General features: G+C 32.7%; 1 protein-coding gene across 1 annotated transcript; it reads right to left on the reverse strand.

Moving 5' to 3' along the window:
* Positions 1-632: 632 nt before the first annotated feature.
* On the reverse strand, positions 633-2,316 carry LOC111985992 (dof zinc finger protein DOF3.6). The gene is made up of 2 exons (XM_024017630.2): positions 2,059-2,316; positions 633-1,867 (listed from the first exon to the last, which is right to left on the reverse strand). Exons 1-2 carry the CDS (start codon positions 2,107-2,109, stop codon positions 956-958), a joined length of 963 nt encoding a protein of 320 aa, XP_023873398.2. The 5' UTR covers positions 2,110-2,316; the 3' UTR covers positions 633-955.
* Positions 2,317-11,966: the final 9,650 nt, after the last annotated feature.

Here is an 11,966-nt window from a genome sequence, read left to right on the forward strand (position 1 = left end):
ATGAATCTTCAAGAAGGTTTATTGGATTTCAAATTTTGACATGACGAGAGTGATGGGGAAAATGTGAGGAGGAGAACCAATGTTCCTCTCTCGGAGAGTAGCTGAAAAGTATCACATTTTTGGATTTGAAATGGATCCATTTCATAGAGAGGCAACAAAATGAGAGAGAGAAAGGGAGAGAGACGTACAGAGCATTATCAGCTACATACATAACGAAGTACCTAGAATAGCTGACCGACAAAAAGGATCCAGATTGATGAAGCTCTACTGCAACTTTCAGTGTCTTCTTCATTTAGTGTCAAGTAGTGAGAATGATATATACAATCAAATCACACAGACCTATCTAGCACAATGCAGACAAAAACTACTTGGACTTTTCCCAGTTTAGCGTTTCATGAAAAGATTCTAAAGAAAAAAATATTCCTAAATGTCCGCACAAATTGAATCGTATATATATTAAGCAAACAAAAACTCATGGGGGCTCTCATCCGTTTCATTTAGTAGTATTATCTATCTATTTTCGTATATAGTACAGGTTATTTCTTGTGCAAAATGCTGGTTATATATGTACAGCTGAAGTTTCCCACTCAGATACACATGGTGCCAAAACTTGTGCATGAAGAGACATAGAATTGGGAAATAAGTTGCCACGAAGGTTTTCTATAGAAATAAAGCTCATATATAGTCTTATATATAACAAACCCCATCAACTTACACACACAATACTTCTGCAAACAAGTCCATACAATACAGAAAGCAAAAAAAAGTACACACAAACAAATTAACAAAAGTAAATGAATACCGATTCTACCATTTTTCTTTTTTTGGTTCTTCCTCAGATCGGGCATCATAATGAGAGAGTATCCTCGATTCAGCTTCTACAATTTCATCACATCTTATACAGCTTCTTCCATGTCATCATGGATTAAAACTTTAGCTTCATGGTGAGTTAGGATTACAAAAGTTGGCTAGTGGAAGAAGAGTTGAGACCTGATATATCTGTCCAAGCATTTCCTCCCCAGTTGAGACCAGATAAATTTTGGGTTTGGCTTGCTTCCATTTTTGTGAGCTGTGAAACCCTAGAACTTGAAGACATAGGCATAGTCCTAAGCTCATTATCTCCAACCAAAGGAGATGGTGCTTCAACACCATGATCACTTTGAATTGAGTATAAACCTGAGGATGAATCAAAGCCACCCAAGAAAGGAAATTGATGCAAACGCCATTGATCCACTGCTCCTCCACTTGGTAAAATTGTGCTGCTAATCCCACCTGAAGTACTATTTCCAATCTGATACCCCATATCAGTCTGTGCTTGGATATCATTGAAGTTTAAGCCAGCAAGATTTCCCACACCATACCGGGTATGATTCTGTAAAGAGGCAAAGAAGGGTAATTGAAAAGGTTGCTTAAGTGGCAAATTTTCACTTAGGTCTGAGGTACAAGCAGGAATTGCATTGTTAGAGTTGGAACAACCCGTTTGTCTCTCAGTAGAATTAGCTTGAGATTTAGTGCGACTGCTTTTGTTTTTCTTGTTTCTACGGCAACCTCCACCAACTGGAACACTTCTAAGGGCACCCCCTTTGGTCCAGTAACGCCTACATGTCTTGCAGAAGTGACGGGGTTGAGTAAGACTGTAATTGTTGAAGTAGCAAAACTTGGTGTTGGTGGATTCACACCGTGGACACTTGAGAGCTACCTCTGGCTGTGGTAACTTGGCTAACCTTGCTCGATCAGCCATCGAACCAGGCCTAATCGAGCAAGCTCCAGCGCCGACATGATGGGTTGGTGGTGGAATCAGTGGTGGAAGAAGCTGTGGGCTTTGAGCACTGTCATGACTTCCTTGTTGATGATGATGATTTGGTTGCTGCAACAAAATAATAAACACATATGTAATTGTGATCCATAAAGAAAGAAATATATATCTGGTATATTCAAGAAGAGATCAATAAAGAATAGGAATAATTTATATCTTTTTAATTTGGTCTTCTTTTTTTTTTTTTTTCCTTTTTTTTTTGGGTTGAGAAGGGCGTGGATGAAATTTGAAGAAAACCTTACCTGCTGCCAATTGTGAGGATCTAAATAGACCGGAACAGATGAGAACACCATGGTTTTTGATCTTTTTTTTCTTTTATAAAGTTTGATGGGTCTTTTAGAAATATGGTGGAGAATCACACTAAGGGAATACCAGAGCCAAGAAAGAAAGGGAAAAAGAGAATTAAAGAGGAGGAGGAGGAAAGCTAAGAGAGGCTTTTGTTTACTTTGCTCTTATTCTCTCATTCTCTGCTCTCTTTTTGTTTTATTATAATTTTTAGGGTTTGAGTGGACGAAGTTTCTTAGCATATAAGCTTCTTTTGATGCTGTGGACTGTGATTTAGTGCTAAAAAAGTGACCAGTGGCTCCCCATGCATGTAAGAGAGAGATCATGATGATGATAATAATGATGATGACACTATAAAGCATTTTCTGAATGTCGATACGGGTAATGTGGTGGGATCCCGCAATAAAAAGTACCTAAATGGAGACCATCATAAATGAAAATATGGAGTACATGCCATTGGAACGACACCAATAACTTTCTAATGAGCTTACTTTGAAACATTAGCATTAGATAATTATCAGCTATATTGAGATATATATATATATATATATATATATATTTACTTGTTATATATCTATATAGGACTCCTAAGAGGTTAAATATTCGTACGTGCATGATGACTTCATCATGAATATTTTAGGGAATAGTGTGATGGAAAAATAGTTTAGGGATAGAAAGAGACAAGCATCCAAAAGTAAGCAACTATAAAGTGGCATCCAAGGAGATGCATATGTATTCGTAAATTGGTAATACCTTATGGACAATGTTCTACATTAATAAATTTTTCCACCTTTTCATTTAAAGCTGAATTTTAGAAATCATGAAGTAGGGTAGATGTTGTACATATATTGAGGGCGAAAAGATGAAAAAAACAAGTTGAATGAATCACTTTGTAAGGCATAAGATTTTTTCTTAAGGAAATGACTAGAGTGCACACAGCTTATTAGTCTACACTTAATACAAAAAAGTTACAATTTACAAAGGAATTCGTGAGTCGTGATTATACTATTCTCTTAATATGTTTTATTTCTTTATGTGAAAAAAAAAAATTAATATATATTTTACAAGATTTTTTTACATAAAAATTCAGTTGTAACTAAGTATATATCACATATATGTAAAGTCTTATTTGTCCTGACCAAGAACATTTACTAATACAAGAATTGAAAATATGCCAAAAAACTTTTTATTTTTATTTTAAATGTATGGCCTAGAAAGGACATTTGAAACTATTATTTATGTCAAAATTTTAAACTATTAAAATGATAAATCTAATCGTTTAACTTTTATTATAACAAACGTATACAAAAAGAACAGAAGGACTGGTTTACATAACGTGCAAAATTCAAATAAAATTACTATCATGTCACTAGGATTTGTTATTTGCAAGCTGAATATTGCTTGAATTGTAATCAGGCACCTAGGCATATCTAGCTATTTACTTATGATATCGCTGATATCTATACCATATATAAATAAAGGTATAGTAAAGAAACATTTACGGGACAAAAACATCTATATTGTAGTTACCTAGATTTCTAAGTGTTAGCTCAAAAAAGTTTATTAAGAGTCCTGTAACTCATCAACTTATATCCAACATAGATGTTTAAGATTTAAATTCCTATTTTCTATGTAACTATTGAATTATAAAAGAAAAAAAATAGCAATAAATACACAAAAACTAAATGAAAAACTAATGGTAATATGATAGGCTCCTAGGTAAACTAAGTTGTTTTATACATACTCTTGTGGTATTTCGCTTAAGTTTTGTTAGAACTATGTAGTTAAATGATTAAATTTATTATCTCCTAAAAGTTTAAAGTATTGAGAGAATTGGTAATTTAAAATGGTATCCAAACATAAGGTCTTGAATTCAATTAATGTATTCTTCACACTACCTCCCATTTAAAATTACACATGATACCCCATTGAAATCAACATTTTCTACCATCCTTTCTATTTTCACTTGAGTTGCTTCCTAATATTTTGTTTAATAAAATCATAAATTTATTTTCAAAAGCAATATTATTTTCGGGCCTTGTTCTAATATTCTTCTTAAACGATCAGCTTGAATGAAATTTTTTTACTTTTTCTTTAGGAAACTTTTTCTTTGATTTTACCAATCTATATCTATAAGCTACAATTGAACATCAAAGCAGAATGTTTGTTGATGTTCTATAGGTTCTTTTAACGTTTGAAAGAATCAAGCCTATACTTGGAAAGAAAAAGACCTATTATAGATAACTTTTACATGTAAAATTCAACCCATAACAATATCTTCTTTAGTTTAGGACCTAAATTATTCTAACATGCAACGAATGGGGAAAAGTGCTAGTAAATTGCAAAAGCCCTATGTTTATCGATCTCTGTCAACTTTTTAACCCGCAAAGTTGCCTTTCAACTTTAGCATTAAACGATTGGAGATGAGGATATCAACTTGTAATTTGCCTGTCTTATTTGTTTCTTTGCTTCTTTTATGTCACTTTTTTTCTCTTGAATCCCCCCTTTTTATAGATTGAGACCTCCAAAGCGAGTGGGTAGAAAATCATGAGCTGCACAGGTGGGTAAGTGGAAAGGAACAAAAACACAATATCTTCATCAATAAGGAATCTAGTTCCTGGCAAGTTTTTCCAAGCCGAATAGTCGTTTCATGACTATGAATGTGAGCAGCCATAAAGACGCCACTTATGAAGTTTTGAACCTACTTATTGAGCCATTGGCACTTTTAAATTACTGTAATATTTTTCTGTTTCAAATTCTATATTACATCAATTTTATAAATGTTATTGTTTGTTATATACACCTTATTACATATTACATCAATTATATATATATATATTATACACAAAATATTTTATTAATATTATAAAAATTGAACAAAAAAATAGATAATAAAAATTACCTTGTATTAGATTACGGAATCTAGAAGCAAATTGTGAAAGAAATTTTTTTTTTTATCAATACTTATGGTAAATGATAAAAATAATTTTAAGTTAATAGTGAAATTTCTTGAAATTTTTTTATACTAAAATTTTGAGTCAAAGTAATATTTTAAACTTTTTGAAATTTTGGTAATAGAGTTTATAATAATTTTAATGTAGTTATTATAGTGGGCCACATAACAAATGGTATAAACGTGAATTGACTTGTAAAATTCAATTTTTTCCCTATTATATGTACCTTTTCTCCTAATGTCTATATGATAAGAAGGAATTATCTTTTCTTATTCTTTAAACTCCGAAGACAGTAAAGCAAAGATTTAGTCCCAGGCTCCTAGCTTTTGGTTCAGTCAAAATATTACAAACAAGGTGGATACCGTGCATGCACTTTCTTTTCAGAATAATTACGCAAATAAACATAAAATTGACAAGACTTAACAAGAACAAACGTATACACAATATCAAATGTCTTAATTTGAGGAACAATACTTGTAAAGTTGTAATTTTCAATTATGTTTTGTTGGCTTTAATTTCATGTCAAATTTGATTGTATTTAATCAATCATTTCCTTATATGTTTGTCGGATGTAATGTAAAGGTTGAGTGTGTGAAATTTGGTGAAGAACTGTGAAGAAAAGACAATTCGCGGCTTGCTTGCGAAATGCCACATGAGAAACACATGCTAGAAGTTGAAGAATCAAGTGCCAGGAGGCATCTCGTGACTAAGCCAACTCCAACTCGTGAGATGACTTGCGAAATGCACTGTCAGCCAGTTTTAGTGTGCTTTACTCATTTCTTTACCCACACTATAAGCCCACATTACCCACAAAATTGTAAGGAGACTTTCAGAGAGAAAACCCTAGAAATACACTTGAGAGTTAGAGATTTTAAACCCACAATCATCTACACATTACTTTTAGTTTTCCTCTACTCTTATCTCTCTAATTATAAATTCTTAAGAGATTCTTAGCCCAAACACATACCTCACCCAATCTGAGTGTTGAGAGTATGTTTTGGTGTATGTGGAAAGTATTGAAAGAAGCCATTCTATGGTGGATGCAATTTGGAACTAATTGCGGAATCCAGATAACTAGTAAAAAAAAAAAGACTCAGTGAAGTCCTTTGGGAGCTAGAGCTTGGAGGGTTCAAATACAGTGATTAGATTAGGCTTGGAGGGTCTTGTTGATATCCTTGTACTCCAACTTTATTCGCTAGTGGATCATTTTGGCTTGGAGGGCCGTGGAGATGTATTTTGTTGAGTATTTCAGTTTCCTTTTTGATAATATGTCTCAATGTTATCTTGTATTTGCATCTTTCTTCTCTTATTCTTTGTGCTTTACATTTATTATTTATTGTATATGCTTATGCACCAGAGAGTAGTTCCGGTTTATTACATTTCTTTTACTCTTATTCTGCACTTAGTTAAGTAGAGTAAAAAGCAATTTAGCCGCAAGTTTAAAATTGAGGGTCTAAACAAACTATAGTGTTTTGCACTAGTGAGCTTTCAATACTATATTTAGAAGTAAATCTCGTGTGTGTTTAACATCCCTTATTCGCTGATGAATTATTTGCTTAAATGTAAGATAAAAAGTGGTTTTAAGTAAATAAGCTTGTTTGAAGCTAAATTATTTCCTTAAAGTCATGTGTGTTTAACATCCCTTATTCGATGTTGAATTATTTGCTTAAATGTAAGATAAAAAGTGGTTTTAAGCAAATAAATTTGTTAGAAGCTAACTTATTTCCTTAAATTCATTTTTTGTCTCATTTATAAACAAATATGCTAGCCAAACGAATACTAAAATTTTTTTACTGAAAACTTTATGTTGAAAGTATTGTGGATAAAAGGTAAAAACTAAATAAAAATAAGTAGGAAACTCATGTGGAGCTCTCAAATAGTAGGAAAAAAGAAGAAGCAATAAGGTGACATATAATCAAGAATAAACACAAACTAAGTAACTCTATTATGCTAAACTTATATGACAGGAACTAATTTTAAGATTCCATAGAATAAAAAAAAAGGGTCTAATTAGCTCAATTGTTAAAATTTGTTGTGATTGAATAAGAGATGTATGATAAAATCCCGATTACCAAAAAAAAAAAAAAAAAACATTGGTACCTTGCTTGATAGCAAGCTAACCAAACGGACATTAATTGACTTTATTTTGCTAAATTTATATTATAGGACCTAATTTAAGATTCCAAACATGTAAAAACTTTTTTAAAATGGGTCTAATTAGTTTTTATTGTTAAAATTTTTTGTAATTGAATAAGAAATTTGTGATAGAATCCTAACTACACCAAAAATAATTTTTGGTGTCTTAGCTCAATTGTAAAAATCAATACTCATAGAGTAGACGTCCGAGATTCAAATACCATCATGTGTGTGTATAAAGCCTTTTTAAATGATACAAAGTTTCAAAGGTGGTTTTTATGATTATAAGAAATTGCATAGATAAAATTTTTGCCACAACTATTATGTGTTCGACTGTGAGTTGTGGAGAAAAAAATTATGAATCTTTATGAAAGTGATAAACAACCACTCATGATTAACCACATCAAAATTATGGTTAAAGTTGTGAAACAAAAGTTGTGTTTGTAGAAAAACTATATGAATATCCTTTGTGTGTGTGTGTGTGTGTGTGTGTTTTTTTTTTTTTTTTACAAGATAGAATTCTATTCTGGCCTAATCTAAGTGTATATATGTGAAGCTCCCTCCTAGAGACTTGAACCTTGACCCTTGTCCTCCCACACCCTACAAGCACTTATACCTGTGGAGTGATCATAGCACTAAGGGTGTGTGGTAGTTATCCTTCGTGTTTGTTAAGGCAATAAAGACAAAGCTAAGTTGTAATGGCAATCATGGCAAGTAACATCTTTACATAGTAGCATTCACTATGAATCCATGAAGTACATTTCTTGGGGGAAATGATATATCGTTCACTAATGATCAGTTTGGATTGAAGGAAAGGAATGGAGAGTGGAGGGAAATAGAGTAAGGTAAAGGTACTTATTGTCGCCTTAAAAGTTTTTAGTCTTTACATTTTTTTTCTTTTCAATCTCATAATTTTGGATACAATGCCTAGTTACTCTTTTGGTTTTGAGTTCTTTTACCAACATAATAAAACATTTAACACAACATTTTCATAATAAGTAAGGTGTCAATTCACCATTGATCAACATAAAATAAAATAAAATAATACACAGATCCATTGCAACTAAAAAAATAAGGGTGTCATGAAAATATTGTAAGAGTTTATTGTGCTTTTGGACTTTCTCTTTGAATTTGTTATCTATGTAACAAGTAGTTTGACAATTATCAACTTAATGTAATATTTTTCCTTATGAACAAAAAATGTTCGAGAAGTACAATCGGAATAGCTTTCCAACTTGGGTGTTACCATAGTAGGTTCTTACATTAGGGATGGGCTTGTACGGAGGAGATGAGCTATCAACGCAATAAAATAACATCCTCACATGTTAAAATATTGTATAAATATGTTAGCTTTTTATTATAATGCATACTAATAATATGTATATATTAGCTTTTGTGACCACCTAGCTAGACTCCACTGGACCTCTTAGACGTAGGTAGACTAGACTTTTATAGAGGACCCTTCCTCGACGGACATGTACATCTCTCATCTCATGCAAATTAAGAAAGAAAGCAGTGATTGGTGGAGCCCTAAAGCCGTCTGTTCGGTGTCCGTAGCAATGGTGTGGACAATTCAGTATCAATCTCTATCATGTAGATGCTCATGGTCGGGAATTCTTTCTACCACGTGTCCACTGTGGGTCCTACTTCAGAAGGACTTTCCCGAAAATAGCCTACGGAATATATACCGTTCGATCTGGACGGTGGAAAAGTATGGCATTGCTCACATACCCACACCATCCACACCATCTCCATCCTCGGCCTCTTTGTATATTCATACAATTTCTTGTTTATTCACTTACTTGCTTTCTCATTGGTAAAGCAATTTGTTCTTGATCAGTTTTGTTGTATATATTTACTTGATTTATATACGAGGCATATGAATATTAGTTTAAAGTTTCGTACACAAGCTTTTTCTTTCTTTATAATTTTCAATGGAAGCAAACGTGTGGGTTGCTTTATTCGAGTACATCAAGTTGGCATAATATCTTTATATATATCCGTCCCTATTAACCAAGAAATTTGATAATTATAATCATGTTCACATGGATAAGGAGGTTGGTAGAAAATCCACCCTCATTTTTAATACATATAATCTCAAAAGAAAAGTGTAACTTGATTCTTTTTAGAGATTCGTAGTAATTTTTATCAATTTTCTTTTATACCCATTTCATGATTATTTTTTATCATTAAATAAAACATTGTGAGATAGATGTTCAGATCTTTTATTAGATGATAATAAACAAGTTGAATTAAATGAAGCCACAATTTCATAAAAGTACTTAGAAGGATATAAAATGTGTCAATGATTGCATTATTGCTTTTGTATACGAGTACGCTTGCTCTACTAAGGAATCCCACTTCACTGATATGTGTCGGCGTGCTACTTTATAATTGGTGAAGTCCTTTAGAAAAATCTAACTTATCAAATTGAGCGAGTTGAGAGAGTAAAATTAATTCCAACTTTAAAAAAAAAATTCCCATAATATATAATCATGAATTTGAGGGCAGAACATGTATTCCAGAAGAGACTGATACAAAAATATCTTGAATGTGTGTAGTTTAATCCATCACGTGCATGGAGCACCTAATTATTTTTTTCTTGCATTATTTACTATATATATATATATATATATATATTTTGCTTTCGATTTTCTTTTATCGGATTTTGCCTTTAGATTTTCATGCATCGTGCAACCTGTGGCTATAAATATTATTAGCTTAAACGTGGATGATGCAAGTTGTTTAATGTTGAAACTTTGAAAGCCAATAAGAATAGAAATTAGTGGTGTTGGAATCTAATTCCCTATCTATATTGACAGTGGTACGGCTTTTTGCTAATTTTCATGCGAAAATCTTATCCTTCATGTATGGAAAAGGAAGCAAAAATTGCAGCCTTTAACACATTCATTTGCAGACTCTCAGCTCAGCTCAGCTCAGCTCTAGCTTTCATACACAGCCACAGGAGCGCACGCAACAAGGCACGTGCATATGCACACGGAGACTTGTCAAATTCTAGTGATTGAACGACGGACGCGTATAAGAGATTATTGGCGTGCTTTTAACCTTCAATAGGGTTAGCTGAGACTGATCGTGGGACCCAAAATAAAAATTGTGCTCTTTTTGTTACAACCTTGCTTTTGCATGAATGAATGAATGAATATATATTCATTGTGATTTGTGAGTGAGAGTGATGAGGGTGAGGGGGTCAACTGCATCAAAAGCATGGTTACCACACTGCAAAGCTATATGGTACCATGTCTGTCATAGGCTGTGACACAAGTCGCTAGATGCGCGCATTAATGTAAGGTCCATGAAATAGTTTCTATAACAAAACTTTTGTTCATAATTGCACATGCCTCTGACATTAAATAGATTCCATAGCATCAGCTAGTGAGATCACTTTATAATCTACAGCTATATACGAAGGACCAAAATCAGTGAAGTCAGCTTTTCCTGAATTTCCCATCAACCAAACAAATTATCAATAGGTGAATAACCAAAAATATTCACTGCTGCAATTCCAAAACATAGCTCCAAGAGATAAAGATGGAAAGTTTTTTACATTTTATTTTTTATTTTTGCATTTGGAAATAAATAGAACAGGAAAATGAGCATAGTACGTAGTATTAAAATAAAATAAAAAACCTAATTATCCAAACCATTTTAGACTATTCTTTGATAAAATAAGGTTTGAATCAATTGGGGTAGAGATGGTTGAATGAGTTGAAAATGTTGCCAATAAGAAAAGAAAGGGGCTAAACCCAACCTTTAAGCACAAAAACAGACAAAAAAACATATGGCAGTGAAACATTAGTGGCCTGGTAGGCCATTCTAATAGACCTTGCCATGCTGACATGATGGGGATGCTTCTATTTTTCCTGGTCTTATTTAAATATGGCATTCGATTATGCATGCATATTGCCTATTCCTATGGGACCCAAAAAGAAAAGAAAGGGGGCTATTGTAAAGAACATCATATTTGTATCAAATGAATTTGATTATTTTTCATCTAATCTAGCCAATTTGATATGCTAATAAAATTGTTCATTGGCTTGGCAACAAGGCCTTACAAATGAGTGTTTTTGGTTGTTTTGATCCAATTGCTCTGTTTCTTTTTTGAAAGACTTCTGAACCTGGATGAATTTTTCTAACTCTTTTATCTTATACTATGTTTAGAAGTTTTTAAAATATTATTATTGGATAGAATGGATAGGTCATAAATAGAATGAAATATGTTATATTTTCTTTAGTGTGATAGGAAATTCATAAAAGAAAGAATAGAAATGAAAGAAATATATGGTTTTATTAATTACTACCCTTCACATTTTATTTTATTTTTTCTGGACACAAAATTAGCATTTTGAAGCGTAGTAGTTTGAGAGTAATTTTGTGTAAAGTTGCTTGGGGATGACCTCCAAATCAATCTCTCAGTTGCTTCAATGCCACTTGAAAATTTGATATAGTCTCTAAGGTTTCAGCACAACACTCCAATAACATGAGTGGTGGAAATCTCCTCTTAATGACAATTTGGAGAGAGTTGGAGGATAATAGGGTTTACATGGCTTTTCTTTCGGTTTCGGCGGCTGTCATCCTTTCTCTAAAGATTTGGGTTAAGATAGGCTTTGAATATAACTATGTAAGTAGTCTATTGCATAGGTCAGTCCAAAGCTAGACCTCAGTCGTTCAAGCCTGAATTGGACGGGCCCGTAAAACTATTACTGCTAACTCATACCTTTAGACCCAATAAAGAGGTCCAAATAAAGAATCCCTAT

Source organism: Quercus suber, unplaced genomic scaffold (assembly GCF_002906115.3).
Source record: "Quercus suber isolate HL8 unplaced genomic scaffold, Cork oak 2.0 scaffold_379, whole genome shotgun sequence".
NCBI classification, from domain to species: domain Eukaryota; kingdom Viridiplantae; phylum Streptophyta; class Magnoliopsida; order Fagales; family Fagaceae; genus Quercus; species Quercus suber.

Coding starts and splice junctions, on each gene's coding strand:
- LOC111985992 (XM_024017630.2), bottom strand. CDS start 2,109: ATGGTGTTCTCATCTGTTCCGGTCTATTTAGATCCTCACAATTGGCAG. Junction 1,868..2,058: donor ATCCTCACAATTGGCAGCAG/GTAAGGTTTTCT, acceptor ATTTTGTTGCAG/CAACCAAATCATCATCATCA.